We start from the raw sequence: 20,922 nt of genomic DNA, 5'->3' as shown, positions 1-20,922 counted from the left end.
CGCTGGCCAGCGAGTGGGCGTCACGCATGCATTGGGCGGGCGACACGTCGCCCGGGCGCGTGTCGGGACGGCGCGTCCCTTGTCTCGCGGCTACGGGCTACGGGTAGGGCTGGAGACGGGCTCGGGACGGGACGAACGTTGCAACGCATCCCGCGCGCGGGAAGCGTAGTGAATGCTCTAACTATCGTCATGCTTCTATATTTTTATCTCTAGATAGAAACCAGGCCATGTCATTTTTCCGCGTGGAAAAATACAAGCATGTGTACTTCGTAAGTATATTATTTCAACAACATAGTATCAATTTCTCAAAAAGCAAAAACAAAAAAAAACTTGCTGCTTACTGAGGCCGATCTGACAATTAGTGTTGTTCCTTCACAAAGATAGTTGTTATAGCACATAGGAAATATACTTCAGCAAAAGATGCATAACTACGAATATTACAATCGGATCACCAACTGATGCAACCAGACGAGGGAGGGACGGGTGTGTATGACCCAAGACTCGCTCACTCTTGATTCAACTGATTGCAATACTTCTTGAAATTCAAGGCCTCATCCGCCAGAAAGTCACTGCCAAAATAAATAGACAGGAACATTATCAAGAACACTCGAGGATCAGATAAAAAGTTTTTGTTTCTTTGCCTCTTCAAAACACTACTTACAAGATTCGATCAGCCTTTTCTGATGAATTCCATCTAGGACTCCATGGATATTCTGATAGAGTGGGTGACTTGACAGGTGCACCGTGTGCGTTGAAATGCTGCAGATGCACATGCTAAACTCATCACTTTATAAAGCGAATTAGAGATGGCGTAGGCAAACACTGGATTTTACCAAATGACAAATGCATTGAAGGTAGATTCCATAACTTGTGAAAATCCGCAATACAATATTAATGTAAGCCATCTAAAACTAATGAAATATAAACTGGGAAGTACTGTGATTGGAACGATTCTTGCCTGGGAACTCTGAAGTACTAAAGCTGGCTGCTGCTTTGGGAACTGAAGAGAGAGAGTGAAATGAACCTGACAAGAAAAGGTTGAAAGAATTAAAGGTCCATCACCGTAGAGTACTTCTCCCCCAAGTAGGAAGAACATCTGGTTAGCAGTATGCTAGTGTAGCGATTTTCAAGCAAACAGCAAGCTAATTGTAACAGGCTATCAGATGAACATAACTTGTGGTATTATATCCACAATCATATAAAATGTGCAGTGCAGTGCAGTGCAGTGCAGTGCAGTGAGGCCAATCCTTTTCATGTTCATTGGTGGCTTTGAAGCAAACAAGGTTTGAACTACAGGGTGGAGGAGAGAAGCCAAAACAGCAGGAAGAGTTGAAAACTACAAATCACTGGCTACTATTGCCGCCCTTGTTGCTCCAGACTCATTATGACAATTAGTATTCTCTTTGATTTATCATCAATACAGAATCAAGATTGATCGGATCCATAAAATAATTAAGGCAAATATTGCATGAGTAAAAGGCTCATTGAATGGTTACCAGAGGAACACCAAAAAACAGATAAAAAAGGAGGAAAAAGAAGAATTCTTCATCTGATGTTTCGTAGATGGTGAAGTTATATTAAAGAAGCAAGAGACAGAGAAAATTTTTGCATCAACTTCAATCAGGACTTGTCACTTCATGGACTATTCCTTCAAGGATGTGAAGTTTTCAATCCTCTTTTCTCGGTAAATATCAGGCAACAAGAGGGAGATAAAAGCCAGCAATCCCCCAATTACATCCAATGTATCCCAAACTCAAAGTAATGTGAACAAAGACTTCAATACATATAAATAATCATTAAGAATGGACATTGAATAACTTGATTGACAGCAGAAACTTAGTCTCGGAAAATTGGGCAAGGATAGTAGAAGAAGAAACATAAAACAGTATAGATCCTGTTATATATGCTACCTGAAACGTGAACAATCCAGATGAACATAGGAACGTTGCTCTCTTGCAAAAGACCTGGGATGCAAGCAGGGTTGATGAGTTTTATATCAATACAAATTCAGACACAGATACATAAAATACAATAATAACAAGTTCCATTGCTCAAGGTAGAGGAGCTAAACCGGATCAGCTTCTATAGGCCTTCCAAGATGAGGTGCCAATGACTGGATAAACTTCCTTCTTATTTCAATTGATGAGACTGCATCATTAACCTGTCAGAGAGATGGAAAATATTTCTTATTAGTATTAGCTTGCGCAGTTGCGCTAAAGCCTAAAACTATGTTATCAAACATATAAATGGACCAATTGTAGCAAACCTGTGCGTTCACCATTTGTTCCAGATTTGGAAGATATTCAGCTGTGCACCTGCAAAGGATACACAGATCATATAGAGAAAAAGGACACTACAAAGGTCATATACGTATTAAAAAGGAAAGGTGGGTGTTTCACGTTTAGTCGTTTACACAAAATAGTCTAAGAATCTAACCAAAAAAGAACATTTTCTCAACTGCAACATAAACTTACATCCCGTCCACCCAAGTAGGAAGTTTAAAATCTTCAGTAGAAAATAAGGCTTTCAGTTCCAAAGAAGAGATCAACTTTAGACGTGGAGGTGGTGGCACGCTAGAATATTTTTTCCCAACTGGAAATATAACCTATTAATTAATATTATAAAATGAATCTCGGTCAATAAGTGAAAAGGTGACTGAATATAATTAGTAACTTAGTAGTTAGTATATGAAAAACAATGATGTGAATATTGTAAGTTGCGTAGTCTACTGTGTATCCTGAAACTATGTTTGTAGCACATCATTGCGGTGGGTGGGTCTGGGATTAGAAGTATTGCTAAGGGCTCTTAAAGTTTCCACTGATTGCTGATGTCATAGCTGCTGTGTACCATAGGACAAACCATGTTTAACCATTATTCTCCCTACTCTTTCCACCAACAACAGTGGAGTGCTTATCTGGCTTCCTCTTTTCTTTGTGCCCCTATTTCTTAACATCACTAAGTAAGACAAAAATGAAGCTGTGAACATTAGGTCAATCGGTCATCGTCTGATTTTTTTATTAATCGTGTCAATATCATTTGGATTATTCCTAAACTGATATTACTTCCAAGCACTGTCTCGTTTATTCAAATTAGAAGAGGCTTAAGGGGGACCAACTTTTCCATACCAACCTGTAAGTATACTTTCTGTGGATGTCCCCAGGTGCATCCTGCAACCAATTTATTTAAATCGATATCCAATAAAGACACAGCAAACTTAACCTCCTCTGGCTACACTACAATCAAATGGCAAAAAATACCACGAGCCAAGTTAGAGGGTTATATCCATTTAAGATTCTCAAATCATACAAGAAAGGGAGCCAAAGTGCCAAACACATTTATCATCTTGAGTTACCTTGTCGGTCCCTAAACTCATGTACATCTCAATTCCCTGTGAAAGAATGGAGGTGATCAGAACTTATTGAGACATGAAACTGCTGCAAGAAACTAGAAGGAGATATCGTTCACATGTAAAACCAATTAAGAACCAGACTCTAACATAAATAGGAAAGATCAGAAAGTCGAGGAGGGCTCCATAAAATCTCATATGCCCAAATGGATGTATCAGCACATTTATTGGAAAAGAACATGATGTCATTACAAATAATATCACTTACAGACATTTCACAGGAAGTGAAAAAGAATATGATACAATGTTGGCCTTAATACTAAATTAGCTTTACACATTGAAATGTTTGACCGGCATAATTTGTAACTTCCAATCAGATACCTAATACCCTCCGACACACCAAAATTCCAGGCATTGTTTAAAGTATGCAATATGGAAGAAAGAATCAGAGACCATTGTCAGATAAAACCATGCTGTGTTTTGGTAAGAGGAAAGAGCCAAATGCTTTGTTGTAATTGCAACATATAATAAATTGTGCAGACGACGAGCGCAGAGCAATTTGTAAGACTCTTCCCCTCAGACTAATAGGTGAGGTCGGGGGTTTGAGTCAACGAATGTACGTGAATGGTAACTCCAGAGAAAAGAAATAAAAACTGTGCAAGCAAACTAAAAATGGCCTTGTTGATGTCTTCATAGAACACAAATCAGACCTTTAGGAACACAACTACACATCTAGCATTTACATAAAACAACAACTGCAGATTTATACAGCTGACAAGACATTGGAAAAGCCAAATTCCGAGAATAAAAACATGACGAAGAGTGGAGACTCTATCCCAGGATAAGACATGGATACCATAAACCAAAAAAAAAGTAAGATGTGCATACATGCATGGAAAAAATAACTAGGCATCATTATAGTCCTTACTTACAAGGTTATATGATTGCATGTGTCCTAAGATATTAGGGTAGTAACTAATAAGTCATCTCATATCAAATTCTTAACTGAGAATGCAAGGCACAAAAGCATAGCATAACTTCGAGTAGAACTAGATGAACACCGAATTGCATGCAGACGACAAGAGAAGCTAAATGCACCAGAAGGTCAGGAATTCAGAAAACCCAAACACTGAATGCAAATAGCAAACTTAACTATGGTTAAGCGATTTCTTTCAAAAACAAAATATACCAACACTAACCTCTCTTGAAAGCATAGTACTGATTTCAAATTTTACTCTATCATCATCAATCTCACCTATCCGTCTCCTTTGGTATGCCATATATGCATCCCTACAACAACAATTCATATTGGAGACAAACACCCCGTAAGGAAAACACAATAAATTATCCATCCTCCTTTTACATTGCAGTCAATGTACTAAAAAAAACCCTCACCTTAGCTCAACAATAAGAGATTGTAGCTGAGATGGATCCCTACTATTCCAATTGGCCAAACTATTTTTACTAGATTGTCCAGTGCCACCGGCATACGGCTGGAAACCTTCATCTTCAGGTCCAAATATCACATCAGGCGCCGCCAGCGGATACATAGCGTTGAATGTTATATCCCCTTATATCAACAACCATATGTCAGAATTCAACATATTAATATAACTAGGCAACAGAAAACGCAGAATTGATAAGAACGAAAATTGAAAATGTTATCACTCACATTTTATGTTGTCGAGGCAGTAAGGGATAACTAGAGTGAAGCGATCAAGTAAGTTAGGGTTTTTGCATCCCGACCACATTTGCTCAACCTACAACGTCATTTCATCATCTTGTTGAGCTGAGACTACTCTTATTCGAAGATGATTACAATTTGTGAAGTAAAACCGGTAAAGGTAGGAGCAACAGCACTACATGTGGAGAAGAGTGCGTTTACAATTGTGCTTTTCAAACAACGAGGCACGTACCTTAACAGAGAAAGGGCAGTGGCCGATGAGATAATTGATTTGGGCGGAGATGAGCGGCGGCACGGTGTCGATCGCCATGGCTCCGGTGAATGATTTAGTGATTTTATTGATTAAGAGATCATGAAGTTTTGCCTAGCCATTGTTCATTAGTCATTACTTACATTACTATTTTTCTCGATTATTTCATTTGTTTGTATTTTGAGTAATTTGTGAATGATGTAAAATATAAGATTAGGTTATTATTTTTCCTTACATTAGTTTCCCTCGAATCAAAATGGGTAGGAGAGTTGAGAAAAATGCTAAAAATTTAATGGAGTATATAATTTCTCATTTTTTAACATTACATAATTAATCAAAATTTGACTAAATTTTGTATTTTTTTACTAAAAATTGTAGATAGTAATTTTAATAATTAAACTAAAAAATTCTAATTTATTTGAATATGAGCATTAAGCTTTGTGGTTTATATTATTTAAAATTTTATTTCAAAATGTTCATTAATTTATATTAAACGATAATTAAAATTCTATTTAGCTTTTTATTTAAATTAATTTGAAAAACGACTATCACATCAGTAAGATTAAAAAAACATAATATGGGATTCTACTGCAAAATAATATGGATGATTTATAAAGATGGAGTTCGCATGAGATTGTTTTTCCAAAGCTCTTGAATTGTTGGGATTTGGGATTTTTTTTGGGTGCCAGAGAGGGTCATGACCCTTTAAATTAAATTACGAATGTCTAACAAATCTGGAAAAAGAAACATCAATAACGTCTGCTAAAAGCAGTTTAACTACCGGTGGAAATTGAAATAAAAGAAAATTTGCATGTAAACTAAGACTATTTTTAGCGAATCAATCAGCTACCTGATTCTTTTCCCTTGGTATGTATTTGATGTTGCACTCCCAGTCTAATTGCATCATCCGATGTATCGCATGGATTAAGTCTCTCAGAGGATGTTGCGCATTAACTCCCTTTCTAATCATATCAACTGAAGACATGGAGTCAGACTTAAGCTCCACTCAGCGTGGTCAAATATTTTATGATTGGAAATACATTTTGCATATGTGAGTTCCCAAACACATTGATCTAAGTTTTGGACGGTAGATATATGTTTTACATTATTCAACTATTGTCTTGGTTGAAGTTTGTCTTATTCTATTTCCTCCTTTGTATATTAATAATATTTCATTTTTATTGTCTTGTTGACAGTAGTATTTATCTAGTGTTGGACAGGGAATATATTGTATTCTCATTATCTTCACTATAGTGGAAATTTGTTCGAAGTTGGTCTTGCTGCTTTTCTCTATATTGGGATTTACCACATAAATTTTGGTGTCTTTTATTTTTTGTTGCAAATTTATCTTCTACTTGATTGACTCAAGTTGGCTGCATTAGGAAAAAGTTAATTAATCTTGAATTTATTTTTTTTTTTTTGCCACGACACTCCTCCACAACAAATATTAACATATGATTTTTTTTTTGTCTAAAAGGAATTGTTAACCGTATTTTGAATGACTTTTGTTCTTGGGCATACATCATAGTAGTATTTGTTTCTTAACCTCATCTAAATGGGCACAAGTTGTTCTTGGGCCTACATCATACTACTTCTAAAAAAGTTGAGAAGAGTACTAGCACAGGTTCTAACTTGTTTCACAGTGTGTCTAAACTGTGTTGCTCATTTGGTCTTAGCTATTGTCATATTGACCAAGGATTTTAGTTCGATATTAGACCAATTATATAGTCACAGACTATACAAAGTTAAAACTACAAAAGTTGGATTTCTTTGATGTGAATATTTATGTTATGTGCCCCATAATTCATGTTGATATTATGTTTTTCAATCTTATTTTGAATAGAGAATGATATGATAACTAATTACAGACAAACTCTTATAAATGAGAGAAAAATTATTGTTGGTCCAATGATAAGAGATCACGTTATCCTCAAAATGTGAATGTGTTAAATGGTTGTCGTGCGAAGGGTTGAAAGTCAAGTACATCTGAGCAATGGGAAGCTCCCACGTGGCATTGCAATTACCTTACGCCATATTAAACAAATCTTATGTAAAACGTACCACTTTCCTCCCTTCCTTTTTTCACACTATTTCAACTTAATTCTCTCTATCGACCTTTCTATGACCAATTCAATTCAAAGCTGGGTGGGCCCCACCCACCCATCCACACAGGGATGACTGATGCTTATTCATAATGACGCTTCTACCCTTTGAATTTGCTCCCCTCTTGTGTTTATTAGGGCACCCGCAACGCGTTACGCAGGTGTCCCGCGTTCCGTCACGAAGTGATGAGACTGCGCCCCGTCTCGTCCCCAGCCCGTTTCGATCCCGTCCCGTGCCCTGTGCCATTGCGGGTGCCCCGAGACTGCGACGCGACGCGTTGCGGCGCCCCGTCTCGTCCCCAGCCCGTTCTGATCCCGTCCCGTGCCGGCGTGACGAGTGACGGGTCGTCTCGCCACGCGCCGAGGCAACGTGGCGCGCCCAAGCGCCATGCGTGACGCCCACTCGCCGCCCCGCGAGTGGGCATCGTCGCGCTGACGCAATAAACCATTTTCTAAATTCGAATTTTGAAAAAAATTTAAAATTGTAACCGGTAATGTTACCGTTTAATTAGGCATTTTTTTAAACTTTTTTTTTAAATTTTTGTACTCTATAAATATACTTAATTCATCCTCATTTCACACACAACTACACATCTTCCCTCCCAAAATCATCTCCATTTCCTCTCCAATTTTCATCTAACATCTCATCAAAAAATGTCCGGCGATGGAAACACCGGCGGTGGCGGCTCCGGCTCGTGGGATCTCAACGCGTTCGGCGACTGGGGGAGCATGTACAACACATTGGGTGGTTCCGGTTAGTCGACATCGGGCACCCAGGGTTCGTCGACTCTCGGGGGTACCAACCTAGAGATGCCCACCGGTTCCGGTTCCGGCGGTTAACCGGCGAACCGGAACCGGCGGTTCCGGTTCCGAACCGGAACCGTGGCAATTTTTCCGAACCGGAACCGTCGCAATTCGGGTCGCGGTCCGGTTCAGGTTCATGATTTTTCGAACCGGAACCGTCACCGAACCGGCGGTTCGGGACGGTTCGGAACCGCCGGTTAACCGGTGGAACCGCCGGTTCGGGCGCGTAAATCAAGGCGACAGAGATGGGGCTGACGGCGGCAGCTTTTCAGCGGCAAAACCGGCCGGTTCCGGCGGTTTTCCGCCAAAACCGCCGGTTTTTCCGGCGGTTCCGGTTCGGAACCGGCGGTTTCGCGGTTCGGTTGTATTTTTTTTTTTAATTTGAAATTTGAATTTATACAACAAATTGGAACAAGACAATGTATAATTCAAATAGAAATACGGCGAATAAGGAAGAAATGATATCTATTTTATTGAGTTTGAGTTGTAAGTTGTAACGGACAACGATACATTACAATTTACAATATGTATACAAGTATACAACATACAATAATGTAATATAAATTTGAAATTTGGACTTATACAATAAATTGGAACAAGATAATGGATAATTTAAATTGAAATAAGACGAATATGATGAAAATGATATCAATTTTATTGAATTTGAGTTGTAACGGACAACGATACATTACAATTTACAATACATATACAAGTATACAACATACAATAATATAATATAAATTTGAAATTTGGACTTATACAATAAATTGGAACAAGAGTACAAGACAATGAATAATTTAAATTGAAATAAGACGAAGAAGGTGAAAATGATATCAATTTTATTGAATTTGAGTTGTAACGGACAACGATACATTACAATTTACAATACATATACAAGTATACAACATACAATAATGTAATATAAATTTGAAATTAAATTCTTCCATTTCCCCCCATTTTTTAATCTATAAATACCCCCCTCTATTCTCATTTACATTCACCACACTCTTATGTTAATAAGAGTTTCTCTCTTCAATCTCCCAATTCTCTCTCTTTGTCTCCAATTTCTCATTTGTGCTATTGTGCTTCCATTTAATTAGTCAAGTGCTACTCTTATTACGCACTGTTATACACTTATACTTGTTCCCGTAGTTCTTCCATTTTCCCCTCCATTTCATGTTTTTTTATTTGTAAATTATATTACATTATTGTATGTTGTATACTTGTATATGTATTGTAAATTGTAATGTATCGTTGTCCGTTACAACTCAAATTCAATAAAATTGATATCATTTTCACCTTCTTCGTCTTATTTCAATTTAAATTATCCATTGTCTTGTACTCTTGTTCCAATTTATTGTATAAGTCCAAATTTCAAATTTATATTACATTATTGTATGTTGTATACTTGTATATGTATTGTAAATTGTAATGTATCGTTGTCCGTTACAACTCAAATTCAATAAAATTGATATCATTTTCACCTTCTTCGTCTTATTTCAATTTAAATTATCCATTGTCTTGTACTCTTGTTCCAATTTATTGTATAAGTCCAAATTTCAAATTTATATTACATTATTGTATGTTGTATACTTGTATATGTATTGTAAATTGTAATGTATCGTTGTCCGTTACAACTCAAATTCAATAAAATTGATATCATTTTCACCTTCTTCGTCTTATTTCAATTTAAATTATCCATTGTCTTGTACTCTTGTTCCAATTTATTGTATAAGTCCAAATTTCAAATTTATATTACATTATTGTATGTTGTATACTTGTATATGTATTGTAAATTGTAATGTATCGTTGTCCGTTACAACTCAAATTTAATAAAATTGATATCATTTTCATCATATTCGTCTTATTTCAATTTAAATTATCCATTATCTTGTTCCAATTTATTGTATAAGTCCAAATTTCAAATTTATATTACATTATTGTATGTTGTATACTTGTATACATATTGTAAATTGTAATGTATCGTTGTCCGTTACAACTCAAACTCAATAAAATAGATATCATTTCTTCCTTATTCGCCGTATTTCTATTTGAAGTATACATTGTCTTGTTCCAATTTGTTGTATAAATCCAAATTTCAAAAAAAAAAAAAAATACAACCGAACCGCGAAACCGGCGGTTCCGAACCGGAACCGCCTAAACCGCCGGAAAAACCGGCGGTTCCGAACCGGAACCGGAACCGCCGGTTTTCGAACCGGAACCGGAACCGTGAAATAGCCTCACGGTTCGGTTCCGGTTCCGCCTTCGACCGAACCGGAACCGGCGGTTCCGAACCGGAACCGCCGGTTCGTGAACCGTGGGCAACACTATACCAACCACCCAATTTTGACGTGGATGCATACGCTCGTCCCTCTGCCCCGCGGTATTTGCAGGGATTATCCCAGGTTCGGGAGGATTATTCCGTTGAACCCACTCCAGGAGGAGGCCGAGGCGGGGGCGGAGGCCGAGGCGGGGGCGGAGGCCGAGGCGGTGGAAGCTCCAGGGCAGAGGCGGAGGCGGGCGAGGAGGAGGAAGAGCAAGAGGATCTAGGCCGACATCCGTACAGTAGGGAAAAAACGTTGGCGGTGTACAACGCCTGGATCCGTGTTTCATACGATCCCATCATCGGGAATCAACAGAGCCAGAAGTGTTTATGGGAAAAGGTCTCCGAGGCCTACCACCAGATTAAGCCGAAGGGCTCCCGCCGCCGCACATATAAGATGTTCTGCGCTCACTTTGACCGAGTCGACAGAGAGGTCAAAAGATTCTGCGGCATCTACGCGAACGAATCGGCTCAGTACCAAAGCGGATCCACGGGCACTGACATTATGAGGTCGGCTTTGCGCGTCTACCACGACGACACCGCCAAACAATTTAAATTTGTTGATGTTTGGCAGATTGTCAAGGACGAAGAAAGGTGGGCCGGCGGTGTCCGCTCCAGCTCGGGCTTAACCTCCAAGCGCACGAAGCACACAGCGAGTGACCAATACTCGTCTGGTGACGCCGGTGAGGGCATCGGTGCACAAGAGGGTGCTTCGCAGGAGGTTGAGGGCACGGCCGGGGGATCCTCCAGTGGGCGTCGTCGGCCACAAGGGACCAAGGCGGCGAAGGCGGCTAGAGCGAGGAAGGGCCGAGGCGAATCAAGTTTGGCTCGGGCTCGGGCTTGGGGGAGGCTCGAACTCCCTTATGGCCATGTACATGACCGCCACAATGGCGGACACTTCCCGCTTTACGCCCGCCAAGTACCAAGCCTGGTGGAACGAAATTGTCTTTATGGCAGCACAACTTGGCCTTCCGACTCCTACCGGGTTTAGTGCACCTCCACCGCCTTCGGGGGATGATTCGCCGGCGCAGTAGTTTTTTTATTTTCTATGAAATTGTATTTTAAATTATGCCACGTTTATTTTTTTAGGATTTTAATTGCATGTTTTTTAAATCTTTTTACTTTTAAGTTGTATTTTTTTATGTTGTAATGGTATTTTATTTTTAATGAAGTGTGTTTTTTATTAATTGATTGTGGGAAAAAAAATAAAAAAATGAAATTGAATGAATAGTAATTTAAGGGACGGTTAAGGGACAGAGGGTTGCAGGTTCCGTCCCTTAGTTAAGGGATGGAGTAAAAAAGTACAGTGGGGCCTGCAAATAGTGTTTTAAGAGACGGTTAATGGACAGTATAGTGACAGCGTTGTGGATGGCCTTATGGACTAGATGAGAACCTATTTTTGTTTGTTTGTTTATTTTTATGGCATATCCGAAAGTGAAAATGGAGAGGTAACTCATTTTCAATTTTTTTTAATATTTAAATTACCTCTATATTATTTTTCAAATTTGAATTAAAGTATGTATTAATTATATTTTATAATTTCAAAAAAGTAAAAAATTTATATACAAATTATTAATATATGATCACAATATTATGCATGTTCAATGTACTATATATGCACACATATGTTTAATTATATGCATAAATTAACCGATTTTTTCTTAAATAAACCAGTTTTTAATTATATAAAATTTGATCACGCAGATTTATAGAGTTGGAAAGTGAAAAGCAGTAAATACACAAAAGAGGGCTGGTCAAGTCAGACCCCAACCATCATTAATGGTATACTAGTATTAAAATAGTTTTTTGCCCGCATGGGCTTAACTCAGTTGGTTTCTGGGTGGTAGATTGTCCCTAAGCAGACAGGATCGAATGCTGGCAGCCGCAGTGTGGGAGTTTCACCACTGTGGTGGCTCTTTGTGTGCTGGTTACCAGTGTAAGTTCCTCCCACCTAATGGGCCGCTGAGGTACCGTGTTTGAACCCCTCCATAGCGATGTCGGGCCGGGTTATGGGGCGCCTGGGGTGAGCGAATCACCTTTTGTCCCTAAGTATTAAAATAGTTTAAATCTAAACTCGAGGGGGCAGAATAGTCAACTCAAATCCTTCGACCACCGACAGCGACAGCAACCGGCGGGGACTTGAGATTAGAAAATTTCTCCATTTTTTCACATTTATTATTTTTGTTAAAATATAAAAATAATCGTAAAAAGTCAAGAGTTCTTCACTACTTGCTGACCCCCGTGTTTCGTGTCCTTTTTTCTTTGGCATTCTTCTTTCCCATTAAATTCAATGAACTCTGCTTCGTTTAATCAATTCCGATCTCATTTCACGCGCTTTTGCTGAATCGGTATTTCAACGCTTGTTTTTCCTGATTTTCTATCTCTGTTTAACCATTTTTTTCATACAGGTTCTTTTGCAAGTTTTTTGCTCTCGGATTTCCGATATTTGTTTGTTGAGCTGCAGATTTTGAGGTCTGATTTGTGTTTTTTTGTTTGAATTGAAGTTTATGTGAATAGGTGAAGAGTCGTGTACAGTATGGGAGGGGTTTGCTCGGGAGGAACCGTTCGTAAAAATAGAAAAGCTCCGGACGTTGAGCGTGCGAAGAGTTCGGGGTTTTCGGGGAAGCTGAAATCAGTAGGGAGCTTTTCGAGGCAGAAGAAGCAGAAGAATGATGATGATGTTGGTGATGATGAATCGTTTTCGTTTTCTGCTGGAGTCGAGGAGATTAAGAAGGCGCCGCAGCGCAGATTGTTTGATTCCGGCGAGCTGTATCAGTCGGTGATGTCCGGGGAATTGAATTCATCAACGCCGGCCAGGGCACCAGCGTACAAGGTATAGGTGTGATTTGTAAATGTTCAATGTGCTTTTGATTTGTTCAGTTTGCAAAATTTGGATTTAGTTTATTGCGGAGAAGTGTAGTTTCGAATGCGGTAATCGAACTCTGTTCTGTCGAGTCGGTTGAGGAATGAGGTTGTAGTTGTGAGTTGTGATTCATGTGAAGATCTTTGCAAAGAGGTAAACAAACTGCATGTTGATTGAGCTTACTTCTGCAGTACGGGAGAAGGTAAATGGTAGAATATGCTATAAGAAAGAGGAGTTGGAAACAGACTAATCTGATCAGCTTCCAGCGTGTGTTATGGACATGTGAAATTGTAGTGCATGATGAATGTTGATCAATTCCATTATTTGCAAAACTTGCTGAGCACATGCTGGAGGAAGGGAAAAATAAAGAGAACTACACTATTGCTGCTATCCTGATTTGCTACGTTTCTTCTTGATTGAGTCAGCTGAATGTTAAGAGTTCTGATGAAATCTTGCAAAAGTTCCTTCAGTTTTATGGTTCAGCTGAGGGTATACCAAACATTGTTGGAATGTGGAGAACGCCTAAAGTCATAGGAATACAACCTCTCATAGTCATATCTAAATTTGTTTCATTTTGTGCTTGATATAGTGAGACGATTACAGCAATACCTTTTTGTCTTGTTGATCTTACTTCAGTAGATATTTCGTTCTCTTGAAAAGCATAGCAGTGGACTCTATTTGGTTTAATTTATTTCTTTAAACATGAGATGCATCTTTAAAAAATTTTGCTCTGACATTAACTCAAGTTATTTCTTATGCTAGACACCTCAAATGACATCATTTCTTGGAAAGGCGGGCATAGTAGGTCTAGAGAAAGCAGTGGAGGTTTTAGATACTCTAGGTAGTAGCATGACCAACTTGAATTCTGGTGGGTTTACAACCGGTGTGTCTTCGAGGGGAAATAGAATATGTATATTAGCATTTGAAGTTGCCAATACCATAGCCAAAGGTGCAAACCTGTTGCAGTCTTTGTCAGAAGAAAATGTCCAATTCCTGAAAAAGGAGGTTTTGAATTCAGAAGGGGTGCGACAACTGGTTTCTACTGATATCGATGAACTTCTCAGGATTGCGGCTTCTGACAAAAGGTATTATTTCTTGCTTACAAGAATCAGTGTCTCTCCCCCTCTATGCTTCTTTTCATAATTAATCATTTGTCTAAAGTTTCTTATTTGATTTCCTCTTTTCTGATAATCTCTAATGCTTGTATAGGGAAGAATTTGAAGTATTCTCTCGTGAGGTTGTCAGATTTGGAAATTTATGTAAAGACCCACAATGGCACAATTTGGATAGATTTTTTTCTAAGTAAGTGGTCCTTCAAGTTATCTTTAGTATACTCATTTGTGTCTTGCAGAATGATGTTGATGTTAAAACCTGTTGTCATCCTAGGTTGGACTCAGATACCGATATCAGTAAACAACTAAGAGAAGATGCAGAAATGACTATGCAAGAACTAACCTCTTTGGCCCAGCATACATCTGTAAGTTTAATTCTAGGTCTTGATTCTAATAATTTGTTGCTATGTACTGTGATATCTGAGATAGCCCACTTAGGGGTTTTGATCATAAAATTGTGAACCTTTATCTTTATAAAAGAAAGCAATAAGAAATGGTTGCAGGATCTTGATTATCGATTATTCAGTCAGATCAGATGCGAGTGTGCTTGATTAATTTGATTTAAAAGGTGTAGTCAATCACACGTTTAAACCTAAGTAGAGCTGAGTTGACAATTTTGTTATTGCAACGGGATTTGGTCCGGCATGGTTTCTACATGAGACGATAAGCCTCAGCACGAGCACAATGTAATAAGCATTTATTTGATGCCTTGATGACTAATAATTGTAGTAATTACTTCCAAAGTTGTCTTGCATGCGAAATGGATTTCTTTATTTCTTTAGCAAAAATAAGTGTTTCCTCCATGAGAGTAGGACATGGTTGATGTCAAAGGAGGCTTTAATCAATTAAATCAAAACCTTTATGGCTCTTTGTTAGTGTCGAGTTCAATTAATTAGAGCTAGCACTAACATATTCAAGTAGTATATTTGAAAGTTTATTTATTGTATTCTTCTGTTACTAATGAAAAGCTAATGCTGAATGCAGGAGTTGTATCACGAGTTCCATGCTTTGGACCGATTTGAGCAAGATTACCAGCGGAAGCTGGACGAAGTAGATTCGTTGCACCTTCCTCGAAAAGGTTTGTGATGTTTCTAATGTATGTTCCTATGTTTATAGATCCTAAATTGCATCAATATTTATTTGGCGCTTGGCAGCCTTTTCCACAGATATCTCATTTGCTTGTAATTTAGTGTGCTTTTGATTTCTTTTATGGGTATTTTGCCATGAGCTGACATATACTCTCTTCATGGAGTCTAACAAATTGTGCACTGTTTATAACTCTTTACTGTAACTAGAAGTGATGGTAATACATTGAATTTGTTAATATCATTTACTATTTGATAACACTGGAACCAAAATGTGTTCAAAAGGATGCTTATTTTGATGAACACATCCTTTCTAGTATTATTTACATTATGATTAAAGCATTCGCTGGTATGTTTATTCCGCTTCTTCCTGTTTTATCAGGTTATTTTACTTTGTTGCATATATTTCTGTGGTTACAGGTGAAAGTCTGGCGATGTTACAGACTGAGCTAAAACATCAAAGAAAACTTGTAAGGAGCTTGAAAAAGAAATCTCTGTGGTCTAAAAGTTTAGAGCAGGTATGCACTCAAACCGACTAGCTACTACTACATAAACTGGTTGATGAACTAAAATTTTCATAGGCAGGGGACTGTTGAATTAGGCATGTCACATACTGTTGATTGTTTTACATGATAAGGATTTGGTATCTCGATAAATACATGTCCAGGATTCCTAACAAATAGATGTCTCACAAATTCCATATAGTTTCCTTCTCAAGTGCAATTTCTTTCAAATTTCTGTAATATCTTTCTTAATATTTTTGACCTGGAATAGAAATAATTTTTTGAGAATTCAGAGGGACACAAAAATGGAAAACATTATTTGATAGGGTCTAAAAAATTGTATACTACTTCCGTCCACAAAAAATAGACAAGGTTGTAAATGATACGGGTTTTTATGCATAATTGGTAAAGTAAGAGAGAGAGAGAGGGAAAATGTGGTGGAGGTAGTGTTAGTGGATTGTAGGGACCTCATTTAGAATGATGTGTAGTGTTAGTGTTTGTTTAAAACTTTCCATATTTAAAATTGGTCTAATTTTGGTGGACGGCCCAAAATGGTAAAATTAGTCTATTTTGGTATTAAAACCAAAATTTCAAACATTTCACGTGTTGCAGGTAGAGGTCAGGGCTGCAGCCCCTCTAGCTTCATCTCTGGCAGTAACACAAGCAATAGGAATCATTACTTTTATTTTTCTAGAGATTTTATTTATAACCTTCAAGTGGATCACTTAAGAATATATATTGCGATGTTCATCATTGATTGAACTTCACATCTCTATTTTATCAATTATAGGTCGTGGAGAAGCTTGTTGACATTGTTACGTTCATTCACCAGGAAATTCCAGCAGTATTTGGAGATAATGGTAAGTTTAATATTCTGCATTTTCACCATTTTCCCTCCACTTAACCTCTTAATAGGTCATATATAAAAAAGGGGAAGATCAGAGTTTATCAGAAATAAACAAGGGCAAGTCTGATTGTTGTGTATATTATCTTTCTTTGGCTGGTGGCTACTTCATTGAATGAACTGTCATGGCATTGAGTAATGACATTACTGCTCCAAAACTTTGCAAATCCTAACCAATTGATCTAGGTATTTGCTGGTGGCTGAGTTCCATTTTGATTCTTAGGTTCCTCAGAAATTCAGGATTATTTATTTCGTGCTAAATAACTCACATTGTCTGGAGGCTGTTTATTTTGTATGTCAGCATTTAAATTCGGTGGTACACTCACACTGGTATGGGATGGTGAGAATACCATTTTGGGACAGAAAAATCCCTGCTCGATAACTCCTTGCTTACATATTTTGTTGTGTGGGGACAATTTTTATTCGCAGTATATAAATCACTGATCACTCTCTTCAAAACTTTGGATTGCGTATATATTTAATTTCTCACCCATATACTTGCACCTAATTTTCACTTTTAACTCTTTTCCTGCTTGCTTAATTCATTTGTGACTTTTCCCAATTGCTGCATAGAAGTAGTGGTAATAACATAAAACACAATTATCTCAAGGGGCATGTAATTAGGCTGATATTTGGTTCTGATAGAAATGAACTTTGTTTTTCTTTAATATATGGCAGGGTTGTCACATGCTGGAAAGGTTTCTAGCAGTAAGACAGAGAGACTAGGGGTTGCTGGTCTTGCTTTACATTATGCTAACATAATTACTCAGATTGACAACGTAGTGAGTGATCAAAGACTTTAGTTCTTTCATATATACCGCACAGCAGAATTTCTTTTAGTTCTGATATTTATCTTGAATTTGATTCATTTAAGGCATCCCGTCCTACTTCTCTCCCCCCAAACATGAGAGATACACTGTACAATGGATTGCCACCAACCATCAAGACTGCACTTCGCTCACGGCTACAGACTGATATTAAGGAAGAGGTGTGTTCTTCAGATGACTGCATCTAAATTTCCATTTCCATTCCCATTTCCAAATTTCTTTTGGCAGTATTTTTATCGTCAATTTTTGGTGAAGAGCAGTGTCTTGCATTAGTGTAATGAAATGTGAAGTGTTCTGTTGCGTCGTTGAAGGGCTTAACTTTTCTTTTTTCCAGTTAATTTCGTTCCGTAATCTAATGGTTCAACTTTTCTTGCATGTTCTTGATGTTAGAGGTTTCTTAAGGGAGCAATTAATTAAGCAAATATGGAAGATAAACCTCATTTTATAAATGTAACATATGCAGTTTGTTTCTTTGTGGTTTCTATATTGAGCTATTTCATCATGTCACATTGCAGCTGACTGTTCGTCAAATCAAAGATGAGATGGAAAAATCTCTGCAATGGCTTGTGCCAGTAGCAACAGATACTACCAAGTATGATAAATTTAGCAATGAACATCGTGTTATTTAGCGATGAAATTTACTGATGAAATAACACAATTCTTTTTCGACTTTGCCAACTGTTATCAGGGCACATCAAGGTTTCGGATGGGTTGGAGAATGGGCCAACAATGGGTCAGTAATCAACACACCACACCACACCTATTTTCTTTACCCCTGCAATACACATGTATAGTTACTGATTATTTTGAATCTCTGACTTCCTAAATCCTAATGCGTTTAAATTGTTATTTCTGACAGTAACGAATTCGGAAAGAAAACTGCCACACCCAGTAACCTGATTCGCCTCCAGACTCTGTATCACGCTGACAAACGTAAGGTGGATTCCTGCATCCTTGAGCTAGTTACTTGGCTGCATCGTCTGGTAAGTCTCGTGCGGTATAGAGATAACGGACTCAAGGCTCTGCCACAGCGCTCCCCAACTCGCAAAGGATCAAACATAAACATTGACAAACACAGCGACAAGACCAAAACCCATAAAGCTCAACTGTCTTCTGAGGATAGAAACCTATTAGAAGATGTGATGAAGAGGCGGAATTTGGTCCCTGGGCTGAGCAAAAGCCAGGAATTCGTGAAGAGTCGGAAGAACAAGGTTTGGGCACTAAGCAGGAGCACCGGGAACTCACCGCGAAGAGAAATAAAGCATCAGACTGCAGCCCATGTGTTGGATGTATTAGATGGTTTGGATACATCCTTTTCAGTTCCCAGTGGAGATCTCATCAGGTGAATATTAATAATCCCATTCTTTCATTTGATTCTGCTCAAATATATGAATCTTGGGCCGTGTTGTATATATCCATGTCGTGAGGAATATGTTATAGCGTGGTATTAATACATATATATATATATATAATACATCTACAATTTTTGTATTAAAATTTATCGGGAGAAAGTTCGAAATTCTGCTGCTTGGTGGTAGATGTATTATTCCGTTCAACGCACTAGTGCTGGAACCGTCTATGCGTTGTCGTGATACGATTGGCGTGTGACCATCACACGTACCAACCCCCAGAGCGACCTCACCTCGTCGCTCTGTCTGGCCCATGATATTATTCCGCTAGCAAATTCCATCAAATCTATTTTAACTGCTCTAAATTAAGATAAACGTTATGATAATAATACCACGCATTGACTATCAATGTAGTTATTATAGTAATTAATACATCTAGAATTTTTGTATTCAAAATTAATTAGGAGAAAGTTCTAAAATTCTTCTGCTTAGTACTAGACGCACCACATCCCCACCAGACGAAACGATTCAGTTTGAATTTTTCGGTTTCATTGACTGAATCTTTTTAAAAATTGACATTTAAATTATATACTATTAGTGTTAATTTTATTTAAATAATTAAATTCAAATTTTAATAGCATAAAATTATTCGTAATAACAAAAAATAATTTGATCTCGTTTTTCCTCTATATTCTACTCCTAGTATTCAATACTCATGGCTTGTTCGGTTTCTATTCTGATAGTTTTAATAGTTCGATTCGATTATTCTAAATCCGAATGCTTATTGGTATTGCTACGATGAATGAATTTATAATCTTACCTTAATTCATTTGTATTCGATATAAAATGACAATAATACACGTCAATAAATTAAATAACCACCTATTTATGGGTGGTCTTATCCATTCCATTTCCTGCATGGGACCACAGCCGCCACTCCAGCATGCGATGATGTTAATTGTCATAGCCACGTACAATATATTTATTTTTGGCATCGAGTTTAAGAATAGTGTATTAAGTGAATGGTGAAAAAAGTAAAAGAATAAAGTAAGAGATACGCAAAAAAATAAAGTAAAAGAGATGGTTACTTTTTATCAAAATAGAAATGACTCTATTACGTTATAATATTTTTAAATAAAAAATGGTTTTATTAATATGGAACAGATGGAGTAGCATTTTATTTTTTTATAATATAACATCCCTGTTTATATGTATATATAGTATTCCTTTTTGGCCCACTTAGAATTAACTTTTATTTTTAGTTTATCTCATTTAAGATGATTCATTACTATGCAAATTCTTTTATCTCTACTTTATTTCATCTCTCTTAATTTACTTTCTTTACCTTACACATAAAATAAAATTCCATAAAATCTCGTGCCGCCAAAAAAAGAGACCATATATCTCTTGACATGGAGGGAGTATAACATGTAAAAAGTATTTTTTTTATTTGTGTTAGTAGTTAATAAATATTATCATCAATTATATTTACATTTTTTTTATTATATCTCACATGACAAGTAATTAGTACTAATTTTAATACATTAAATGGTGAGAATTCTGACTTCATTCCTATATAGGCTATAGCTATAGCTCCATCCAAACCCTGAACATCTCTCGACAAAATTATGAAGAGATATGGAAAATCAAAAATTTAATACCAAATACCTTAAATCAATCCAAAGTCTCTCATCGTTTCAAAATTTTAGTCACAATACATGTTTAAAACAAATTGAAGCAAAGTTTGCATCGAACTATAGGAGAATGTAG

At 37.4% G+C, this 20,922-nt stretch overlaps 2 protein-coding genes across 5 annotated transcripts; one reads left to right on the top strand and one right to left on the bottom strand.

Annotated features, from left to right (window-relative positions):
- Window positions 1–233: 233 nt before the first annotated feature.
- LOC121807179 (BRISC and BRCA1-A complex member 2-like) lies at window positions 234–5,423 on the bottom strand. 3 transcript variants are annotated; one of them, XM_042207389.1, is made up of 13 exons: window positions 5,263–5,423; window positions 5,019–5,106; window positions 4,742–4,916; window positions 4,546–4,636; window positions 3,353–3,388; window positions 3,130–3,228; window positions 2,475–2,605; window positions 2,267–2,315; window positions 2,072–2,161; window positions 1,911–1,964; window positions 959–1,024; window positions 662–774; window positions 234–569 (listed from the first exon to the last, which is right to left on the bottom strand). In XM_042207389.1, exons 1-13 carry the CDS (start codon window positions 5,338–5,340, stop codon window positions 506–508), a joined length of 1,134 nt encoding a protein of 377 aa, XP_042063323.1. In that variant the 5' UTR covers window positions 5,341–5,423; the 3' UTR covers window positions 234–505. The 3 variants fall into 3 exon arrangements, with proteins under 3 accessions (XP_042063323.1, XP_042063332.1, XP_042063338.1); XM_042207398.1 differs by having other exon boundaries at window positions 662–759; XM_042207404.1 differs by lacking the exon at window positions 5,019–5,106 and having other exon boundaries at window positions 5,263–5,354.
- A 7,280-nt stretch (window positions 5,424–12,703) lies between these two features.
- LOC121807149 (protein PSK SIMULATOR 2-like) lies at window positions 12,704–19,300 on the top strand. 2 transcript variants are annotated; one of them, XM_042207356.1, is made up of 13 exons: window positions 12,704–12,857; window positions 13,014–13,342; window positions 14,135–14,457; window positions 14,582–14,674; window positions 14,759–14,849; window positions 15,469–15,562; window positions 15,990–16,087; window positions 16,863–16,932; window positions 17,655–17,758; window positions 17,851–17,964; window positions 18,319–18,395; window positions 18,492–18,536; window positions 18,663–19,300. In XM_042207356.1, the coding sequence occupies exons 2-13, from the start codon at window positions 13,046–13,048 to the stop codon at window positions 19,147–19,149; spliced, it is 1,893 nt and encodes a 630-aa protein (XP_042063290.1). In that variant the 5' UTR covers window positions 12,704–12,857; window positions 13,014–13,045; the 3' UTR covers window positions 19,150–19,300. The 2 variants fall into 2 exon arrangements, with proteins under 2 accessions (XP_042063290.1, XP_042063298.1); XM_042207364.1 differs by having other exon boundaries at window positions 12,767–12,917.
- The last annotated feature ends 1,622 nt before the right edge of the window (window positions 19,301–20,922 follow it).

The sequence above is a fragment of the Salvia splendens genome, chromosome 1 (assembly GCF_004379255.2).
Source record: "Salvia splendens isolate huo1 chromosome 1, SspV2, whole genome shotgun sequence".
NCBI classification, from domain to species: Eukaryota; Viridiplantae; Streptophyta; class Magnoliopsida; order Lamiales; family Lamiaceae; genus Salvia; species Salvia splendens.
This window is presented reverse-complemented; position numbering and strand designations above follow the sequence as displayed.